Here is a 19529-nt window from a genome sequence, read left to right as displayed (position 1 = left end):
CAATGTTGCAATCTGGGCTCACTGTAACCTCTGCCTCCCTGGTTCAAGCAATTCTCCTATCTCAGCGCTCCCCCACCACCGCCCCCGGAGTAGCTGAGCTTATAGGCACACACCACTACACCTGGCTAATTTTTATACTTTTAGTAGAGACAGGGTTTCACCATGTTGGCCAAGCTGGTCTCGAACTCCTGACCTCAGGCGATCCAACCGCCTCAGCCTCCCAAAGTGCTGGGATCACAGGCCAGTTCTGACTGCAGTGGCCAGTCACACAGCAGGTGAGAGTCCTCATTTTATGATCTTATGTCAGACCCTCCAGCTGTGCTTTGAAATTCTTTGTTGCTGTTGTTGTGCTATGAAATTTTTGTCCTTGGTGAATCCCCAGGGCACGGCCTCTCACCATTTCTAGCATTGAATTGCTACCCTTCAGCTCCATGGATGTCACCAAGGGAAAGACACTAAAAAATAATCCAAGGGAAACCACTAAAGAACATTTAAAAAAGAAACGCAAAGTGTATTTAACTTAAAAAATATTTATGAGACACATTGTCTTTTATTTCTATAAAATGTCACTTAATAAATATTTTACCAAGATAATGAGGATGAATTATAAGGATGGAAAAAGAAGTTGGGGGAGAAGAAGGAATGGAATCATTTTAAATTTTAATTGAAACTTCAATTCATCAGACTTGGCCTCTGCATCACATCTTGAAAGCTAGTAGAGAAAATGTCCCCCTACATGCAGACCAAATGTTGAGACTTGGCACACAGCTGGGTCAGTATACGGAGGACCAGTGGCAGCGGCTCTTGATTACCTGAAGCAGAGGCTTCTTAAAAGTGAGAACAATGATGGTGCAAGCCACCAGCAGGGTGAGGCAGCTGGGGAGGATGAGCACGAGGTAGAGCAGGCCCAGGTCTAGCCGCTGCCACTTACAGTCCCAAGGCACGCCTCCTGACAACTCCTTCACATGGATGATCTTGGAGGAGAGGTTGCAAGTGACCATGGCCCAGTCGGCCACGGTCTGCCCATGCTGCAGGGCTCCCCAGCCGTCCACCCAACAGCAGTCATATGGATTCTGACTGAGGTAGATGGTCTGCAGACCTCTCAAGAGCTGCTCAGATACAGCCTTCTGGGGAAGGGCTGTGAGCGAGTTTCTACGGAGATCCAGGGTCTGCAGGGCCAGGCTGCCCCAAAACCTTGGGAAGGTGGTCAAGCAATTTCCCGACAGATCTAATTCCCTCAGATTCCCAAACCCAGAGAAGTCCAACTCCATAAAGCTGGAGTGGAGGCCCATGTTCCTGAGAGACAGGATCTGTAACATGGGGGCCACATCCCGGAGTGGGGCAAGGCTCCCATTCAGAACCCCCCAATTGCTTGAGAGGTCTAAGTAGGTGAGGGAGGTCCCTTGGAATGGGCCATCTGGCAATGCCCCCAGCCCACAGCCCTCCAGAGAGAGGCTCCTTAAAGATGCCATATTCCTGAAATCCACACAGCTGGGGGGTCCCACCTGGTCCGAGGCAGCTAGCGGGAGACAAAGTGAGATCTGATTGTGGCTCATGTCAAGTGTAGTGATGTTCCTGGCATTGGCAAAGAGGCCAGGAGGGATGCCCAGAAGCTGGTTGGAGCTCAGGTTGAACAAACGCAGGCTTCCCAGGCAGCTGGTGAGCCCTGGAGCCAGGTGCAGCTCCGAAAGCTGGTTGTGGCTCAGGTCCAGCTCGGTGAGCCCCCCTGGGGGCTCGTGCTCCCGAATGTGAAGCGTCATCAGGCAATTCTGGTTGAGGTTCAGGTGGGAGAGGGAAGGCATTTTTTTCAGGAAGCCATCTGGCAGGTACTGGAACTGGTTCTGGCTCATGTCCAGGAAGCGGAGATCTGAGAGGTCGCTGGAGGAAAATTCCTCCCAGAGGTTGACGGTGGTGATGTTGGTCACATTGCCGTCCACGAGGAGGAACTGGGCTACCATCTCCCTTGGTGACGAGGTGTTGTACAGGTCCCGGTAGAAGCCCATGTTGTTGTCATGCAGCAGGAGGGTATGCAACTTGCTGGACTGGGGCAGGAGAGGGAAAAACAGCAGCTGATTGTGAGACAGGTCCAGCGTCTCCAACTCAAAGGCATCCTCACCCCCGCTCGCAAGGAACCACTCCAGGGCATTGTAGCTGACATTGAGGAACCGCAGCTGCGTGAGCCGGAAGTCCACGATACAGGGGAGGTTGTTGTAGGCCAGGTTGAGGTGCCTCAGCTCAGTCAGGCTGTCAAAAGCACCTCCCTCAATCTCAAAGATGTAGTTCCTCTGCAAATCCAGCTCCCAGAGATGCTCCAGACCCTCAAAGACGGAGTCATCCAGCCGCAGGATGGTGTTCCTTGCAAGGGACACGGACTGCAGCGAGGAGAGGTTCTGGAGCATGAGGGCCGCCATGTCCTCTGTCAGGGAGTTTCCTGACAAGTCCAGCCTCCGCAGACTCCGCAAGGCATGGAGTGCGGCTGCTGTCTCCTTGTAGTTCTCTGAGAGGCAGTTGTCCCCCAGGGCTAGGCTGCGCAGGTGGCCTTGCTTCTGGAAGGCGCCTCTGTCCATGCGTTCCAGGTGGCAGCTGTGTAGGCTGAGGCTCTCCAGAAGAGGATAAGGCTGGAGGGAGTGATTCCACAGGGTCTTGAGGGGGTTGGCATCCAGGATGAGCGTCTGGGCGTGGGGTGGGAGGCTGCTGGGCACCGAAGCAAGGCTCTGCCCTCGGCAGTCAGCGGCTCCACCTACCTGCGGCCAAAACCACACTGGTCAGCAGGAAGGAGGCCCAGAGGCAGGCATTTATGCATAGAAACCTAGTTCATTTATCAGACTGTCCCTGCAACTGCTGGGGATGGCTCTAGGAGTTCTTATTTTAAAATAGGCTAGAAAAGGCCGGGTGCAGTGGCTCATGCCTGTAATCCTAGCACTTTGGAAGGCTGAGGCAGGCAGATCACTTGAGGTCAGGAGTTCAAAACTAGCATGGCCAACATGGTGAAACCTCGTCTCTACTAAAAATTAGCCAGGTGTGGTGGTAGACATCTGTAATCTCAGATACTTGGGAGGCTGAGACAGGAGAATCACTTGAACCCCGGAGGTGGAGGTTGCAGTGAGTCAAGATCGCACCATTGCACTCCAGCCTGAGCAACAGAGCGAGACTTCATCTCAAAAAAGAAAAAGAATGTTCTTTACATTGTCCTATTTCACTCTTAAATGGTCAGCTAGGAGCCAAATTCCAGGCCTCATTTAAAACACAGAATGTTAGAGAAGACAGGCACAGTGGCTCACACTGTAATCCCAGCACACCGGGAGGCAGAGTTGGGCAGATCACTTGAGGCCAGGGGTTCAAGACCAGCCTGGTCAACATGGTGAAACCCTGTCTCTACTAAAAATATAAGAATTAGCCCATAATCCCAGCTACTTGAGAGGCTGAGACACGAGAATTGCTTGAATCCAGGAGGCAGAGGTTGCAGTGAGCTAGGATGGTGCCACTGCACTCCAGCCCATGTGACAGAGCGAGACTGCCTCAAAAAATAAAAAAAGAGAGAAGATCCAAGCCCCTGTTCCTCAGGTGCTGAGAGGTCACAACTCTACTTGCAAACTGGTTTTAACTATGGGGATTGAGGACAGGATTTCTGCCTGGAGTTGAATCCCACCTCTGTCATTTATTTCTGTGTGTCCTTGGGCAAATCATTTAGTCTAAGTTTGTTAATTCCTCTGAAATATGGAGAAACAAATAATATCTGCTTCAGAGCATTGCTGTGAGATCAAACCAGTGGCTGCTCCTGAAGTGCTTAACACAGCGCCTGGTACACAGCCGGCACTTGGTGACGGGTCTCCACCGACTGTTACGACTATTGCATAACCCCAGAGCCAGTGAGGCACAACCTGTGCTATGGCAACATCTTCATTCACCCAAAGTTGCTTTGCCTGGGAGGCTCCCCTACATTCTGGATTGATAAATATCACAGTTTAAAAGGACCTGAGAGCTTGTCACCATCCTGAATTGTACAGGGAAGTAAAGTGGGTCTGGAGGGGAGAAGTGAAGAGCCAGTGGCAGTGTTGGGACTGGAGCCCAGGGCTCTGCCCAATTCAGTGCTTTTGCTGAGCAGGGTTCTACTCTGATAGTGCAGAATAAGGAGGCCACCCAGGTCATATTGCAGAAAGCACACACGCCAGGATACTTCAATTGAGCCCCATGATTTGCAAAATTGGCAAAGACAACAATCAGCCATAGGATGTCATTTAGGTGTCTAGGAAAAAAGTGTTTTTGTTTGTTTTTTGAGATGAAGTCTTGCTCTGTCACCCAGGCTGGGGTGCAGTGGCATGATATCAGTTCACTGCAACCTCCGCCTCCTGGGTTCAAGTGATTCTCTTGCCTCAGCCTCCCGAGTAGCTACGATTACAGGCCCCCGCCACCATGCCCAGCTAAGTTTTGTATTTTTAGTAGAGACGGGGTCTCACCATGTTGGCCAGGTTAGTCTCAAACTCTTGACCTCGTGATCCTCCCATCTTGGCCTCCCAAAGTGTTGGGATTACAGGCGTGAGCCACTGCGCCCAGCCTAAATATGTTTCTTGAGCAGACTTTTGATATCATTGTTATAGGTGAAGGAGAAAATTCCTGGAAATGTCTCAGTTTTGACCCAAGTGTATTTCCACATATAGGATGAAAGCCCTGGAGAAGGTACCTGTAAAGGCTTGGGTATCCACTGTCTGGGTCTTCTTGGCCTGAGCATGGTCCAGGCTGTTGTTCTGCAGTGCAGCCTGGAAGCAAGCCCTTCCCACAGCTATATAAGCCTTAGCTGTCGACTTGTCCACAAACTCCGAGGTGGGCTTCTCCAACTTTAATGTACCTCACCCAGAGATTCTCATACCATTGATGCAGCTCAATCATCCAGGGTTTTTTATTGCTGCTGTTTTCTATTTTTTTTTTTTTTTTGAGACAGAGTCTCACTCTGTGGCTCAGGCTGGAGTGAAGTGGTGTGATCTTGGCTCACTGCAACCTCTGCCTTCTGGATTCAAGTGATTCTTCTGCCTCAGGCTTCCCAGTAGCTGGGATTGCAAGCATATGCCACCACGCCCGGCTAATTTTTGTAATTTTTTGTTTGTTTGTGTTTTGAGACGGAGTCTCTGTCGCCAGGCCAGAGTGCAGTGGTGCGATCTCAGCTCACTGCAACCTCCGCCTCCCAGGTTCAAGCAATTCTCCTGCCACAGCCTTGCAAGTAGCTGGGACTACAGGCGTGTGCCAACACACTCGGCAAAATTTTGTATTTTTAGTAGAGACGGGGTTTCACCATGTTGGCCAGGATGGTCTCGAACTCTTGACCTCAGGCGACCCGTCCACTTTGCCCTCCCAAAGTGCTGGGATTACAGGTGTGAGCCACCACTCCTGGCATTTTTTTTTTTTTAAAACAAGGTCTGGCTCTATCACCTAGGCTGGAGGGCAGGGGCATGATCTCAGCTCATTGCAACCTCCACTTCCCCGGCTCAGACCATCTTCCCACCACAGCCTGCAGAGTAGCTGGAACTATAGGTGCGTGCCACCACATCTGACTGATTCTTGTATTTTGTAGAGATGTGGTTTTGCCATGTTGCCCAGGCTGGTCTCGAACTCCTGGGCTCAAGTGATCTGCCTGCCTAAGCCTCCCAAAGTGCTGGGATTACACGCATGAGCCACTGCACCCAACCTGAATCATCCAGATTTTTAACAAGTTGTTCTTTTTCCAGGAGGCTGCCCTAGGCTGGTCTCAGATGCCTCCTGTCCTCAGCAGATATGAGAGGGGTGGGGCAGGGACTGCCTGGCTTTTCTCAGGCAGCATCTTAAAATCCTGTGGTTAAAGAGCGGCTGCACATGGCATTGTGCTAGGCATGCACAGAGTGATTCAGCCTTCTTCATTCTCTGCCCTTCCTGATGGACAATCTGTCAGCTTTCCAAATGGACCAAACCTTGTCAGGACAGGAGCAACTGACAAATCAAGGTTTAAGGGAAAACTCACCAACTTGCAGCCCCCTTGGGAAGCTGCTGTGGCTGTTCCACTTCTGTTCCTCCAGTGCACTGTCAAGAAGTGAAAACCGAGGCAGAGCCAAAAGGGCAACAACTCCATCTCAAGGGCAGCCCTGTGGACAGAGAGCAAGGAAGAAGCAAGTAAGAGAAGGCCATCCCAGAGGGCTGCTTTGTATTCTTGGGAAAAGGAGCCAGTTCCAATTCTATGTGGTCTTGGAGCTCTGCAGAGCTCACAGCTCCATAGAGATGTAACCCACAGGTTACTCAAATGCCTCCATTTAGCCAAACCTTCCAGCCTTTCACTGAAACTGTTGACAAGAACTCAATTTCATTTTGCCTCTTACCATTTGATGGATGGGTGGCTGAACACTAAACTTCAGTGAGTCCAGCACAAAGGGAGAAGCAAAAGCTTGAGTAACCAGGTTTCCAGTCACCTGGAGTTTCCCATATTTTGTAATTCTGCCTCCAGCTCCAGTCACCCTGATGCATCCCATGAGCTCAGGAAGTATTTGCTGAGTGAATGAATGAATAGTTGGAAGACTGAACTGAGACTGAAATATGAATCGTAGCCTCTGTCCCACAGAGTTACTAATCATCTTGCTGACAGGCAGCTTTTACAAAAGCATTGATATCTTTGGTTAACTCATTTGACTGGGGCCCTTTGAAAAAGAGGTTTAGCTGGGCATGGTGGCTCACACCTGTAATCTCAGCACTTTGGGAGGCTGAAGCGGGCAGATCACGAGGTTAGGAGTTCGAGACCAGCCAGACCAACATGGTGAAATCCTGTCTCTATTAAAAATACAAAAATTAGCTGGCCGTGGTGGCACCCGCCTGTAATTCCAGCTACTCAGGAGGCTGAGGCAGGAGAATCGCTTGAACCTGGGAGGTGGAGGTTGCAGTGAGCTGAGATAGTGCCATTGCACTCCAGCCTGGGTGATATATTGCATTTCCCTATGGCTCTGTCTCAAAAGAAAAGAAGAGTTTTGATATTTTGCCTGGATAGGGGAGAAAATGGAGGGGAAAATGAAGAAGCAATCTTCAGATAGAATAAAGATGATTAATGAAATGTGGTTGCCAGCCCTCTTGCCTGGCCAGTGCACACAGAACAGCAGTCATGAGAAGGCTTGAAATTACATACCTACCAGGAGAGATTCAGAAATAAGAGGAGCCATAAGGGAAATGCAATATATCTCCCACCATCACATTTGTTAAGTGCACAAAGACCCAGCGATACTGCCTGCTTACTTGAGGTTGCGGATGACCTTAGCGGTAGAGCTGAGAGCAGCCCCACCTCGCTCCCTGAGCTCCTGATGAGTGTGCGGGGCAGTTTCTCCCGACAGTGAGGCTGCATTCACTGCTGCCCTGCTGGGGACCTGACACCCGGTGCACGCCCCAGCTCTGCATTCTGCAGACCCAGAGGCAAGAGCATTCCATTCTGTCCCCTTCTTTGACATCCACCCGAGGCCCCGTGTCCACCCTCCGACCTTATCCTGGGCCCGCAGCACCAGCTCACCCCACCTGTCCACTCCAGCTACTCAAGGGCCTTTCGCTGGGCACATGTAAGCCCTCCTCCACCCCTCCTCTTTCCTTTCTTCAAATGCATTTAGGTATCCTGAAGGCTCATTTTACCTTCTTCTTGAGATCTGAATGCTCACCAGGGAAAACAGACTAGCTGAAGAGCTAAGTGAAACTGGGTAAGTCAGCTTTCACTTCAGGCCAGGCCAACTCCCTTACTACAGAGAGAACCTCCAATGCAGAATTCACCAGAACTTGCCAGACACTGGGAATCCCCTCCCAGACCCACCTCTGCACCCGCACAGGAATCATTACCTTGTGGCTGGCACAGGGCATAGAGGGCAAAAGCAGAGCTGTATGGGCTCCTGACCTCAGGATCTCCCCAGCACCCTTCCTCTGAAACCTGGGATCACCATCACTGCCCACTATGAAATAAGGCTGCATAGTTTCAGATTTAGCAAATTACAAGGCATCATTTCAATGCTAGATACATCCTTATACCAACAAATTGTTTATCTGACATTCAAACTTCACTGTGCATCCCGAATTTTATTGACAGGAAATGGGGAGATAAGAACCCTCCTTTCCTCCCTGCCTGCCTCTGTCAGGCATGGGTTGGTACCCACTTCTGTGACTCTGATCTTTCTTTCTTTCTTTTTTTTTTTGAGACGAAGTCTTACTCTGTCACCCAGGCTGGAGTGCAGTGGCACAGTCTTGGCTCACTGCAACCTCCGCCTCCCGGGTTCAAGTGATTCTCCTGCCTCGGCCTCCCAAGTAGCTGAGATTACAAGCACCTGACACCACACCTGGCTAATTTTTGTATTTTTAATAGAACCGGGGTTTCACCATGTTGGCCTGGCTGGTCTCGAACTCCTGACCTCATGATTTGCCTGCCTCAGCCTCTCAAAGTGCTGGAATTATAGGCGTGAGCCACTGTACCTGGCCGACTTCGATCTTTCTAGAACAGCAAGCCCTGTATATTGAAGAACTGAATCTAGATGTGTAAGCGGAAAGAGTGTAGGTCCTTCAGCGAGAAAGTAACCTTCAGATTGGAAGGCAAGATAGGCCACGTGTCACATCCAGGAGGGGCATTTTAATTTATGGGTCATCAAGAATTTTGCAAGTTTAAAACATATCCTCTTCTTCCTCCTAAATTCAGCACACCAGCCCAGAAAAACTTGCTGTGGCCCTGGGCAGGTCCTTCTGGCAGGAAGCAGCAGGATATCATGGGAAGATTATGGAGTTTGGAACCAAACAGAACAGAGTTTGAATTCTGCCTCTGTTATTCATTGTTTGTTCTGCAGGAATTCAAACAAAGTGTCCAAGACTCAGAGAATCTGTCTACAAAGTGGGAATAATAATAACTATTCCAGAGCTGCATGAGAATAAACCAGTCTCACATATGTGAAAGTGCTTCCTTAGCTGTGAAGGTAGCGAGTGACACAATTATTACTTATGAGTTCCAAACACCAGTGAGCTGATTGAGTGCTGGTTATTCCTGTGTAATCTCCAAGATAATTCAACAGATACACAAACTCTAAAATAAAGGCATGAGTAATGTGACTGGAAGGATGAATTATACCAGCTAGATGTGTAAAAGGTATGCAGGAAGGTTAGATTAAAAACTGTACATCGTAAATTGCAGAGCAAGGCTAACCTTGGGCACAGATGACTATGCTGGCTGAGAGCAGTTTGTCCCCAGAGCCATGCCTTCCCCTTCCCTGCTCTGCTGGGTGTGGCAGGGCTCTGACTTCTGAAGGCTCTGAATCCCAAACTCTGCTGTCACCTTGCCTCCAGCTGGTTTAGTCAATGGAAGATACTACTGGGAGGTCAGAGAGCAGAGGGTAGAAAGAATCCAGGGTCTATCTCTCCCTTCCTCTCTGCCTTGGACAGAGACATCCAGAAGTGACACCACCTCCTCCTCTTTGTATTTTTGCTTTGTTTTATTCGGTTTTTTTGAAATGGAGTTTTGCTCTTGTTGCCCAGGCTGGAGTACAATGTCGTAATCTCGGCTCACTACAACCCCTGCCTCCTGGGTTCAAGCGATTCTCCTGCCTCAACCTCCTGAGTAGCTGGGATTATAGGCGCGTGCCACCAGGCCTGGCTAATTTTTGCATTTTTAGTAGAGATGGGCTTTCACCATGTTGGCCAGCCTGGTCTCGAACTCACGACCTCAGGTGATCCACCCACTTCGGCCTCCCAAAGTACAGGTATTACAGGCATGAGCCACCACACCTGGCCCACCTCCTCCTCTTATCCTTACCCTACCTAGGTGAGATAAGAGGCTTCCTGAAGTTGCTCATCACCATGTTGACTGTGTATTTGCTGCTTGGCTTCTCAGCCTCTTCCATCATGCATTGCCACTTTCTTGAATTAAATATCCTCTGTTTTAGATAATCTGGGCAGTTTCTGTTTCCTGATTGGACCCTGACTGATACAATCATGTAAGTGAGAATAGACATGACCCAGTGCTAACTTAAAGGTATGTAATGACTGTAAAGAAATAAAAGGCTGTCAAAATAGAGACCACTGAGGTGGAGAAACACTCTTCCTAGAGTGTGTAGGTGCAGAGAGCTTCCTCAGAGCCACGGCACTGCCAAGAGTCCAAGGTAAACAATCTGCTTGCCATATCTCACTGCAAAATCCATGACTCATTCCCTGTGTGCACAGGGCTGCTTCCTCTCCTCCCACACAACCTCAGGGGTGAGGATCACGCCACAGTGCCTGCAGCTGTAAGAGGGCATCTAAGCCAGCATGTGCCCAACAAGCAGAACAGGTGGAAAGCCCAACAGCTTCCCAAGGGGCTGCCAGCTGGTGAGTGTTCCTGGGACCCTGAGTTGCCTATTGCTCTGTCTTGACAAGGTTTGGTCCATTTGGAAAGCTGATGGATTCTTTTTATTTTATTTTTTTATTATTTTTTGAGATGGAGTCTCGCTCTGTCGCTCTGTCCCTGTGTCCTAGTCTGGAGTGCAGTAGCGCGATCTTGGTTTACTGCAACCTCCGCCTCCCACATTCAAGCCATTCTGGCTCAGCCTCCTAAGTAGCTGGGACTACAGGCACGCACCAGTATGCCAGGCTAAATTTTGTATTTTTAGTAGAGACAGGGTTTCACCATATTGGCCAGGCTGGTCTCAAACTCCTGACCTCATAATCTGCCCGCCATGGCTTCCCAAAATGCTAGGATTACAGGCATGAGCCGCCGCGTATGGCCCAAAACTGATGCATTCTAACTAGTTATGATGGAACGCTGTGAGTCTACTGCATAGCCATCCCTTCTCCATGAAGATGTGATGTTGCCTTTTTAGGCAGATAAGACAACATGGTTTTCTAGACCTGGTCATAGGAAGACAGTGGTAAAAACCGATTCATTCATAAAAACAACATGAATGGAGATGATTGTATTTTGTAACAAGAGAACACTGACAGTGAGGAAGCAGAACATACAGCAGCTGCAAAGAGTCTCCTTTGCTTTGGAAATTGTTTGTGATCAGGTGCGCTGGCTCATGCCTGTAATCCCAACAATTTAGGAGGCCAAGGGGGGTGGATCGCTTGATCTCAGGAGTTCAAGACCAGCCTGAACAAAGTGGCAAAATCCTGTCTTTATAAAAAAATACAAAAATGGCTGGGCACTGTGGCTCATGCCTGTAATCCTAGGACTTTGGGAGGCCAAGGTGGGCAGATTATGAGGTCAGGAGTTCAAGACCAGCCTGGCCAACATGGTGAAACCCCATCTCTACTAAAAATACAAAAATTCGCTGAGCATGGTGGCATGCATCTGTAATCCCAGCTGCTCAGGAGGTTGAGGCAGGAAAATCACTTGCCAGGGAGGCAGAGGTTGCAGTGAGCCAAGATCACGTCATTGCACGCCAGCCTGGGTGACAGAGCAAGGCTCCGTCTCAAACAAAACAAAACAAAACCACCACAACAAAAATTAGCTGGCCCTAGTGGTATGCGCCTGTAGTCCCAGCTACTTGGGAGGCTGAGGCAGAAGAAAAACTTGAACCTGGGAGGCGGAGGTTGCAATGAGCAGAGATTGCACCACTGCACTCCAGCCTGGCAACAGAGCGAGACTCCATCTAAAACAACATCAACAACAACAATAACAAAAACTGGGTTTTGCAATGTTGCCCAGGCTGGTCTTGAACTTCTGGGCTCAGGGGATCCAACCTCCTAGGTCTCTCAAAGTGCTAAGATTATAGACGTGAGCCACCACACTTGGCCCTCAATGTAAACTTCCTGGATTTTTTATCTTAGAAAATACACACTGAAACAAAATTAAATGTGTGTATATATATATGTGTATCTATCTATCTATCTATCTATCTATCTATCTATCATCTATCAATTATCTATTTATCTATCCATTGAGAAAGAGAAAGCAAATGTTAACAATTGGGGAAGAGCTATGGGAATCTTTGTAGTATTCTTGCAGCTTTTCTGTAAGTTTAAAATTTCATGTAAAATAACAGTTACAAAAAATTAACATGTACAAGTTGTTTGTAAAGAGGGCACTGTAATACTGATTAGACTTATGTAACCTAGGACAAATGACTTCTTTTGAGTACTGACAAATTATCATAGTTTTAAAAATCTGTGCATAAACTAATTTTATTTGCAGTTTTGCTTGGAGAAATCATTCTTACACCAGGCAAATAGTTTTGTGAAATCTATTTATTGCTTAAAACATAACCTAGTAAAAGGGCCGGGTGCGGTGGCTCATGCTTGTAATCCCAGAACTTTGGGAGGCCAAAGTGGGTGGATCATGAGGTCAAAAGTTTGAGACCAGCCTAGCCAACACAGTGAAACCCTGTCTCTACTGAAAATACAAAAAACCACCTGGGTGTGGTGGTAGGCTCCTGTAATCCCAGCTACTCAGGGGGCTGAGGCAGGAGAATCACTTGAACCCGGGAGGCAGAGGTTGCAGTGAGCTGAGATCACACCACTGCACTCCAGCCTGGGTGACAGAGTGAGACTCCGTCTCTAAAAAAAGAAAAAAACATAACCTGGTAAAGGTAATAAGAGAAGGAGGGAGGGAGGAGAAAGGCAGAGTGACATTTGGCCCAAACTTTAAATTCAATCTGAAAACTATTCAACCTTTGATAATTGAGGTTTGGATTATTTTCATAACTAGCTATCAAAAATTTTTTTAAACTAGCTATCAAATTTACGGGAGTTCCTTAAAACTTTTGGAAAGATACCATGTAGTCCAGTCCCTTTCTCTAAATATAGGCCATAAAATATATATTTTTAAAACTGAGATATGATTCACATACCATCAAATTTACCCTTTAACTTGTACACTTTAGTGATTTGTAGGACGTTCACAAAGTTGAAGCCTCCATCACCAGTATCTAATTCCATAAGATTCGCATTGCCCCAAAAAGAACCGTCATATTATTGGCAGTCTGCTGCCATTTCTACCTTCCCCCGGCCCCTGGGAACTACTAGTCTAATTTCTGTCTCTATGGATTTGCCTATTCTAGACATTTCATAAAAATAGAATCATATAATATGTGACTTCTTGTGTCTGGCTTCTTTTACCTAACATAATGTATTCAAAGTTCATTCTTGTAGAATACATCAGTACTTCATTCTTTTTACGGCTAATTTATATTCCATTTTATAAATATTTCAGATTTAGTTTATCCATTCATTCATCAGTTGGTGGACATTTGGGTTGTTTCTACTCTTTGGCTGTTATTTATAATGCTGCTATGAACATTTAATCCAGGATACCATATGGTTTTTTGTTTTTTTGAGACAGCATTTCACTCTTGTTGTCCAGGCTGGAGTGCAGTGGCATGATCTCGGCTCACTGCAATCTCAGCCTTCCAGTTTCAAGTGATTCTCCTGCCTTAGCCTCCTGAGTAGCTGGAATTACAGGCACCCACCACCACGTCTGGCTAATTTTTGTATTTTTAGTAGAGATGGGGTTTCACCATATTGGCCAGGCTGGTCTTGACCTCCTGACCTCATGATCTGCCCGCCTTGGCCTCCCAGAGTTGTGGGATTACAGGCAGGAGAATCACTTAAACCCAGGAGGTGGAGGTTGCAGTGAGGAGATCCTGCCACTGCACTCCGGCCTGGGAAACAGAGCAAGACTCTGTCTGGAAAAAAAAAAAAAAGACAATTTCAAAAAGAGTGTTCAAAAAGTAGTCTTTACTACTCTTACTGCCTGTAATCACCCAGCTGTACCACTGGGACCCTTCACATTGGCCGTTAGGACTTGGATCTCCCTCTGAGCCTAGGCAAATCAGTGAGGAGTTGTATCACTTGAATTTCTTGGAGTGCTCGTTGAATGTGTGGTCCTGAGGATTTGCATGAGAAAGATCAGTTTTGTTGCACGTGGCCCTTCTAGTAAATGCACATTCATTGAAGTTTAGTAACTGACCATCCTTCCGAGAAGAACTGCAGCGTTTCTGAAGGGACTACTCACCACCATATGGAGGTGCCAGCACTCAGGCCAGAGAGATGAAATGGGAGGCGCATGGCGGCTTGGGGAAGGTAATGCGATGGTTCCCAACAAGGGTTAAATGCAGATCCCTGGTTCCCACTGAGCCTTGCACTCCTGGTCAGCCAGGGCTCTATCGGGGCTTGTGACAAGAGACTCTCTCTGGGAATGGATGAGGCTCTGCCTCCAGCTGGAGGGGGATTTAGGGGCCACAGCAACCCTTCTTCCCTTGGGCCCTTCCCACAGTGACTCCAGATAGCCAATGTAAGAAGCCCGCTTTGAGCACCTCCCTGCTCAGCCCTCATTTCCTCAGCGCCACAAATAAGCCAGCTGGCTTCCCATGTGGTCAGCATCAGCCTGGCAGAACCAGCAGAGGTCAGTTCATCTTGTCCTGTTCCATGGCCACAGGCTGCATCTGGCCACAGGTCCTAATAAATACAAATCTGCTCCCACTGCGAGTTAACACCTTGCTCTTGCATGTTAGCGGTGGCTGGTGGTGAGTCCTTGCTGTCAGCTTTCAATAGGAGAGACCCAAGTCATCTCTGCTTATAGGCACTCAATTACATAACACGTTAGCATCTAATTCCCTTCAGTATCACAAGGTTGTTCCCTCTGGTCACTTCTGAGAGAGTGACTACCTGCCACTGCCTTTCTCCGTAAGAAGCGACAGGTGGGATCTGTGTAGAAAACAGACCCTGGACTAGGGAAAGAGACCTGGGCCCAAGGCTGGCTCCTTCACTCTGGTGGTGGCCATGGAGGACAACACTTGTCTTGCTGACCTCACAGGGTTGTGTCAAGACTGAATGAGAGAGTGTGTGTGAAAAGGCTTTGTCAGGGCCAGGCGAGGTGGCTCAGCCCTGTAATCCCAGCACTTGGGAGGCCGAGGTGGGTAGATCATCTGAGGTCGGGAGTTCGAGACTAGCCTGACCAACATGGAGAAACCCCATCTCTACTAAAAATACAAAATTAGCCAGGTGTGGTGATGCATGCCTGTAATCCCAGCTTCTTGGGAAGCTGAGGCAGGAGAATCACTGTGGCGGAGGTTATGGTGAGCCAAGATTGCGCCATTGCACTCCAGCCTGGGCAACAAGAGCGAAACTCTGTCTCAAAAAAAGAAAAAAAAGAAGGAAAGAAAGAAAACAAAAGCCTTTGTCAATATAAGAGAATGTTTTGGACTTGAAGTTCAGTGAGCGGGGGACCCCCACCAAGTCCTCCAAGGCCTGTGGGAGGACACTCCCCCACTGGAGGTGGGGGTGATGTTTTCTATAGTGAGACAAAGTAGTGTGTTAATTAAAGGGAAAGCAGAGTTCATCTGTGCAAACAGCAAGCTGGTGTTGAAGGAAATACAGTGAAGGAGAAGGAGCTTTCGTCCCTTCTCCCACCCCTGGGAGCTGCAGTATATGGACCCTGGGATATCCGGGAGGGAGACAGCACCCATGGTAGGCTGTGGGGGGGAATGCCAGGTGATGGCAGAAGCTTAGTGTCCACAGTGGAAAAACAATGAAAATATATCCCCCCACTCTGACTAGTTGGTTTCCTTGAGAAAGTATACCACTGAGGAATGAGATGATACCGATCCCTGACAGTAGACCACTTCAAAAGTCAATTCACTGGTATTCAAGTTCTGTATAATTGCTCCCAGATTCTGTCCACAGCTGATGCTTACTGAGTGCTCACCTTGGAACGTGTGCTATACCAGGTGCTTTACATATAATTTCCACAAAAATCCCAGCAGGTAAATATTATCCATCCCATTTCACATTTGGTCAATGGAGGCTCACGTAGGTTTAGGCCATATAGCTAGAGAATGTTAGAGCTGCAATTCAAACCCAGGTCTGTGACTTCTGCATCAGCTTAACCTCAATACCATAAGCTCCAGCCATCCTGGAATGCCTGCAGTCCTTGACTAAATCACGCATGCTCACACACTGTTTCCTCTGTGGGAAAGGCTCTTATGCTGCTCTTCTTCACCTGCCAAGCTCTTATTCATCCTGCCAGGCTCAGTGCTTGTATCACCTCCTCATCACAAACTAATAGTTCGGTGGAGCAATAATCCAACAATTCATATGACAGTATATTATAGGTAGTTATAGTTCCTATGGCAGTTTTCTAATTTCTTATTATTTGATTTTTATGATTATATGATTGTAGTGCCACTGCACTCCAGCCTGGGTCACAGAGTGAGACTCTGTCTCAAAAAAAAAAAAAAAAGTTAAATCACTCGATATGCATTCTGAAATATTTAGGGGAACGTATATCAATGACTGCAATGTACTTTGAAATGCACCATGAGGCCAGGCGCAGTGGCTCACGTCTATAATCCCAGCAATTTGGGAGGCCAAGGAGGGTGGATCACCTGAGGTCAGGAGTTCATATTCACAAGGAATGTGAACAGTTACCAGGTACTGTTAGTCATTTAACTTTTCCCCAACAGCATACATCTATCCATCTATCTATACTTCTGTCCATCTTTCTTTCTCTTTTTTTTTTAGAGGTCTCACTATGTTGCCCAGGCTGGAGTGCAGTAGTTATTCACAGATGGGATTGTAGCACACTATAACCTCAAGCTCCTGGCTTCAAGTAATCCTCCCACCGAACGCTACTGATTAGCTAGGACTATAGGCACACAACACCACTCCCAGTGCATTTCTTTTCTTTTCTTCTTCTTTTTTTTTTTTTTTTTGAGATGGAGTCTTACTTCGTCACCCAGGCTGGAGTGCAGTGGTACGATCTTGGCTCACTGCAACCTCTGCCTCCCATGTTCAAGCGATTCTCCTGCCTTAGCCTCCCAAGTAGCTGGGATCACAGGTGCACACCACCAGGCCTGGCTAATTTTTGTATTTTTAGTAGAGACAGGGTTTCACCATGTTGGACAGACTGGTCTCGCACTCCTGACCTCAGGTGATCCACCCTCCTTGACCTCCCAAATTGCTGGGATTATAGACGTGAGCCACTGCGCCTGGCCTCATGGTGCATTTCAAAGTACATTGCAGTCATTGATATGCTTTCCCCTAAATATTTCAGAATGCATATCGAGTGATTTAACTTTTTTTTTTTTTTTTGAGACAGAGTCTCACTCTGTGACCCAGGCTGGAGTGCAGTGGCGCTACAATCTCCACCTCTGGAGTTCAAGCGATTCTCCTTTCTCAGCCTCCCAAGTAGCTGAGATTATCCTGCCTCAGCTTCCCAAGTAGCTGAGATTACACCATCACGTCCAGCTGATTTATGTATTTTTAGTAGAGTCAGGGCTTCACCATGTTGGCCAGGCTGGTCTTGAACTCTTGACCTCAAGTGATCCACCCACCTTGGCCTCCCAAAGTGCTGGGATTACAGGCAGGAGCCACTTCGCCCAGCCTGTGATTTAACTTTTTAAAAAAGTTTCTACTTTGTCAATATTCTGGGTCAATTTAATTGAAGAGCATCCTGAGATTACAAAGTTTGACATTTTATTTGGGGAAATAATGTTTATATGTTGTTAAAGAAATTGTCTGCAATAGCAGCAAAGAAAAAAAAGATGTGATAGACTCTGCCTTAGTGTGCTCCGCTGAAGTCAGACAGAAAGCAGCTCACAGTTAAGAGTGAATGACTTCTATCTGCCTTAATGCACTGCTCTTCAATAGGTGTTTATATGTGTGATGATGAAAAATAATACAGTTTTCATGGTGTCATTTCCAGATTGTAAAGGAGATTATTTTGTCCTTTCCATATTCCCTCAAATAATACTGGCAAGCTGTTCTTAGCTGATTTTTCTTTCTCTAGAACTTACTTGAATTCACAAAAGAATAGGAATAATGTGAGTTTTATAAATTCCCTTCCTAAAATACAAAAATAATGTTTAGGAAATTCTTGGATAAAGCCAAGATAATTGAATTATAACTTAATGCTATTGGCCAGTAACAATAATAGCACTTGAGGTTGCAAAGGCTTCTTATAGACAAATGATCTCATGTAATATTTGCAATAATTCCATGTAGTAGGCATTGTATTTTCTTTTTTTTTTTGGAGACAGAGTCTCACTCTGTTGTCCAGGCTGGAGTGCAGTGGCTCGAACTCAGCTCACTGTAAACTCACTGTAGCTGGGATTACAGGAATGCACCACCACACCTGGCTAATTTTTGTATTTTTAGTAGAGATGGGATTTCACTATGTTGGCCAGGCTGGTCTCAAACTCCTGACCTCAGGTGATCCACCTGCCTCAGCCTCCCAAAGTGCTGGGATTACAGGTGTGAGCCACTGCACCCGGCGTTCATTTTTTATTGCAATAAAATATACATAAAATTTGCCATCTTAACCTATTTTAAATGTGCAATTCAATGACATCAAGTTGAGTCACATTGTTGTGCAACTAACTTTTCCATAAACCCAAACTAAAACTCTATCTATCAAAGAATAACTTCCCACTTCCCCCCTCTGGTAACCACTATTCTTTCCTTCTCTATGAATTTGCCTGTTCCAAGTACTCATATAAGTAGAATCATGCAGTATTTGTCCTTTTAGCTTGTTTTACTTAACTAATGTTTTCAAGGCTTATCCATATAATAGCATGTATCAGAATTTCATTCCTTTGTAAAGTGGAATAACATTCCATTGTATATATTTATGTGTGTGTATATATATACATACACTATATTCAACTATTGATAGACATTTAGATAGATATTTTGACTAATGTGAATAAAGCCAGTGTATACACATCTGTTTGATTCCCTGCTTACTATTTCCATTTTACAGATAAGAAATCCAAGACTCAAAAAAGCCAAAGTGGGCCGGGCACGGTGGCTCACGCCTGTAATCCCAGCACTTTGGGAGGCCAAGGTGGGCGGATCATGGCGAGGTCAGGAGTTCCAGACCAGCCTAGCCAGCACAGTGAAACCCTATCTCTACTAAAAATACAAAAATTAGCTGGGTGTGCTGGCACATGCCTGTAATCCCAGCTACTTGGGAGGCTGAAGTGGAGAAATGCTTGAACCCGGGAGATGGAGGCTGCAGTGAGTCGAAATCGTGCCATTGTACTCCAGCCTGGGCAAAGAAGTGAGACTCCATCTCAAAAAAAAAAGCCAAAGTGAATTGCTCAAATCACATAACTTGTATTTAGTGAAGCCAAAACTAGAACTGAGCTTAGGCCCAGGCAGGAGGTGCTAAACGTGCAGCTTCCTGGGAGGAGTGTGTCAAGTGAATGTTCACTGGAGGTGCAGGTATGTATTTGTTGGTAAACAGCCATCCCATGAGCCCCCACCCCAGCTGCCTGGACCCCCTCTTGGAACTCCCAGGGCCCCCATCATGATCCAAGAACCAAGAAGGTGACAGCTGATCCAGCAGAGTCCCTCAGGGCCCCGGTGTTGATGACAGTGTCTATGGTGACGGTCAGTGCCCATGCCACGTGGTGCCTGATATTCTGAACAGTGCCCCTGAGTATGTCATGGCACCATGGCCTTCTGTGGAGACGAAATAAGATAGGGGCTGTCAGAGGCCTTCAAAAGGAGCCAGAGACGGCCGGGCACGGTGGCTCACACCTGTAATCCCAGCACTTTGGGAGACCAAGGTGGGCGGATCATGACGAGGTCAG

General features: G+C 47.2%; 1 protein-coding gene and 1 long non-coding RNA gene across 2 annotated transcripts in view; one reads left to right on the top strand and one right to left on the bottom strand.

Annotated features, from left to right (window-relative positions):
- Positions 1-514: 514 nt before the first annotated feature.
- Positions 515-19529, bottom strand: part of NRROS (negative regulator of reactive oxygen species) — a 24327-nt gene continuing 5312 nt past the window's right edge. The window contains exons 2-3 of the mRNA XM_032298133.1: positions 5990-6110; positions 515-2744 (exon numbers count right to left, since the gene is read on the bottom strand). Of these exons, the coding sequence (XP_032154024.1) occupies positions 774-2744; positions 5990-6097 (2079 nt within the window). The 5' untranslated portion in view covers positions 6098-6110 and the 3' untranslated portion in view covers positions 515-773. The remainder of the gene's footprint in view (positions 2745-5989; positions 6111-19529) is intronic.
- LOC116564798 overlaps positions 10191-19529 on the top strand; it is an 11788-nt gene continuing 2449 nt past the window's right edge. The window contains exon 1 of the long non-coding RNA XR_004275103.1: positions 10191-10326. This is a non-coding gene — a long non-coding RNA (uncharacterized LOC116564798). The remainder of the gene's footprint in view (positions 10327-19529) is intronic.

This window comes from Sapajus apella, unplaced genomic scaffold (genome assembly GCF_009761245.1).
Source record: "Sapajus apella isolate SASKATOON/1434 unplaced genomic scaffold, GSC_monkey_1.0 scaffold38, whole genome shotgun sequence".
Taxonomy (NCBI): domain Eukaryota; kingdom Metazoa; phylum Chordata; class Mammalia; order Primates; family Cebidae; genus Sapajus; species Sapajus apella.
This window is presented reverse-complemented; position numbering and strand designations above follow the sequence as displayed.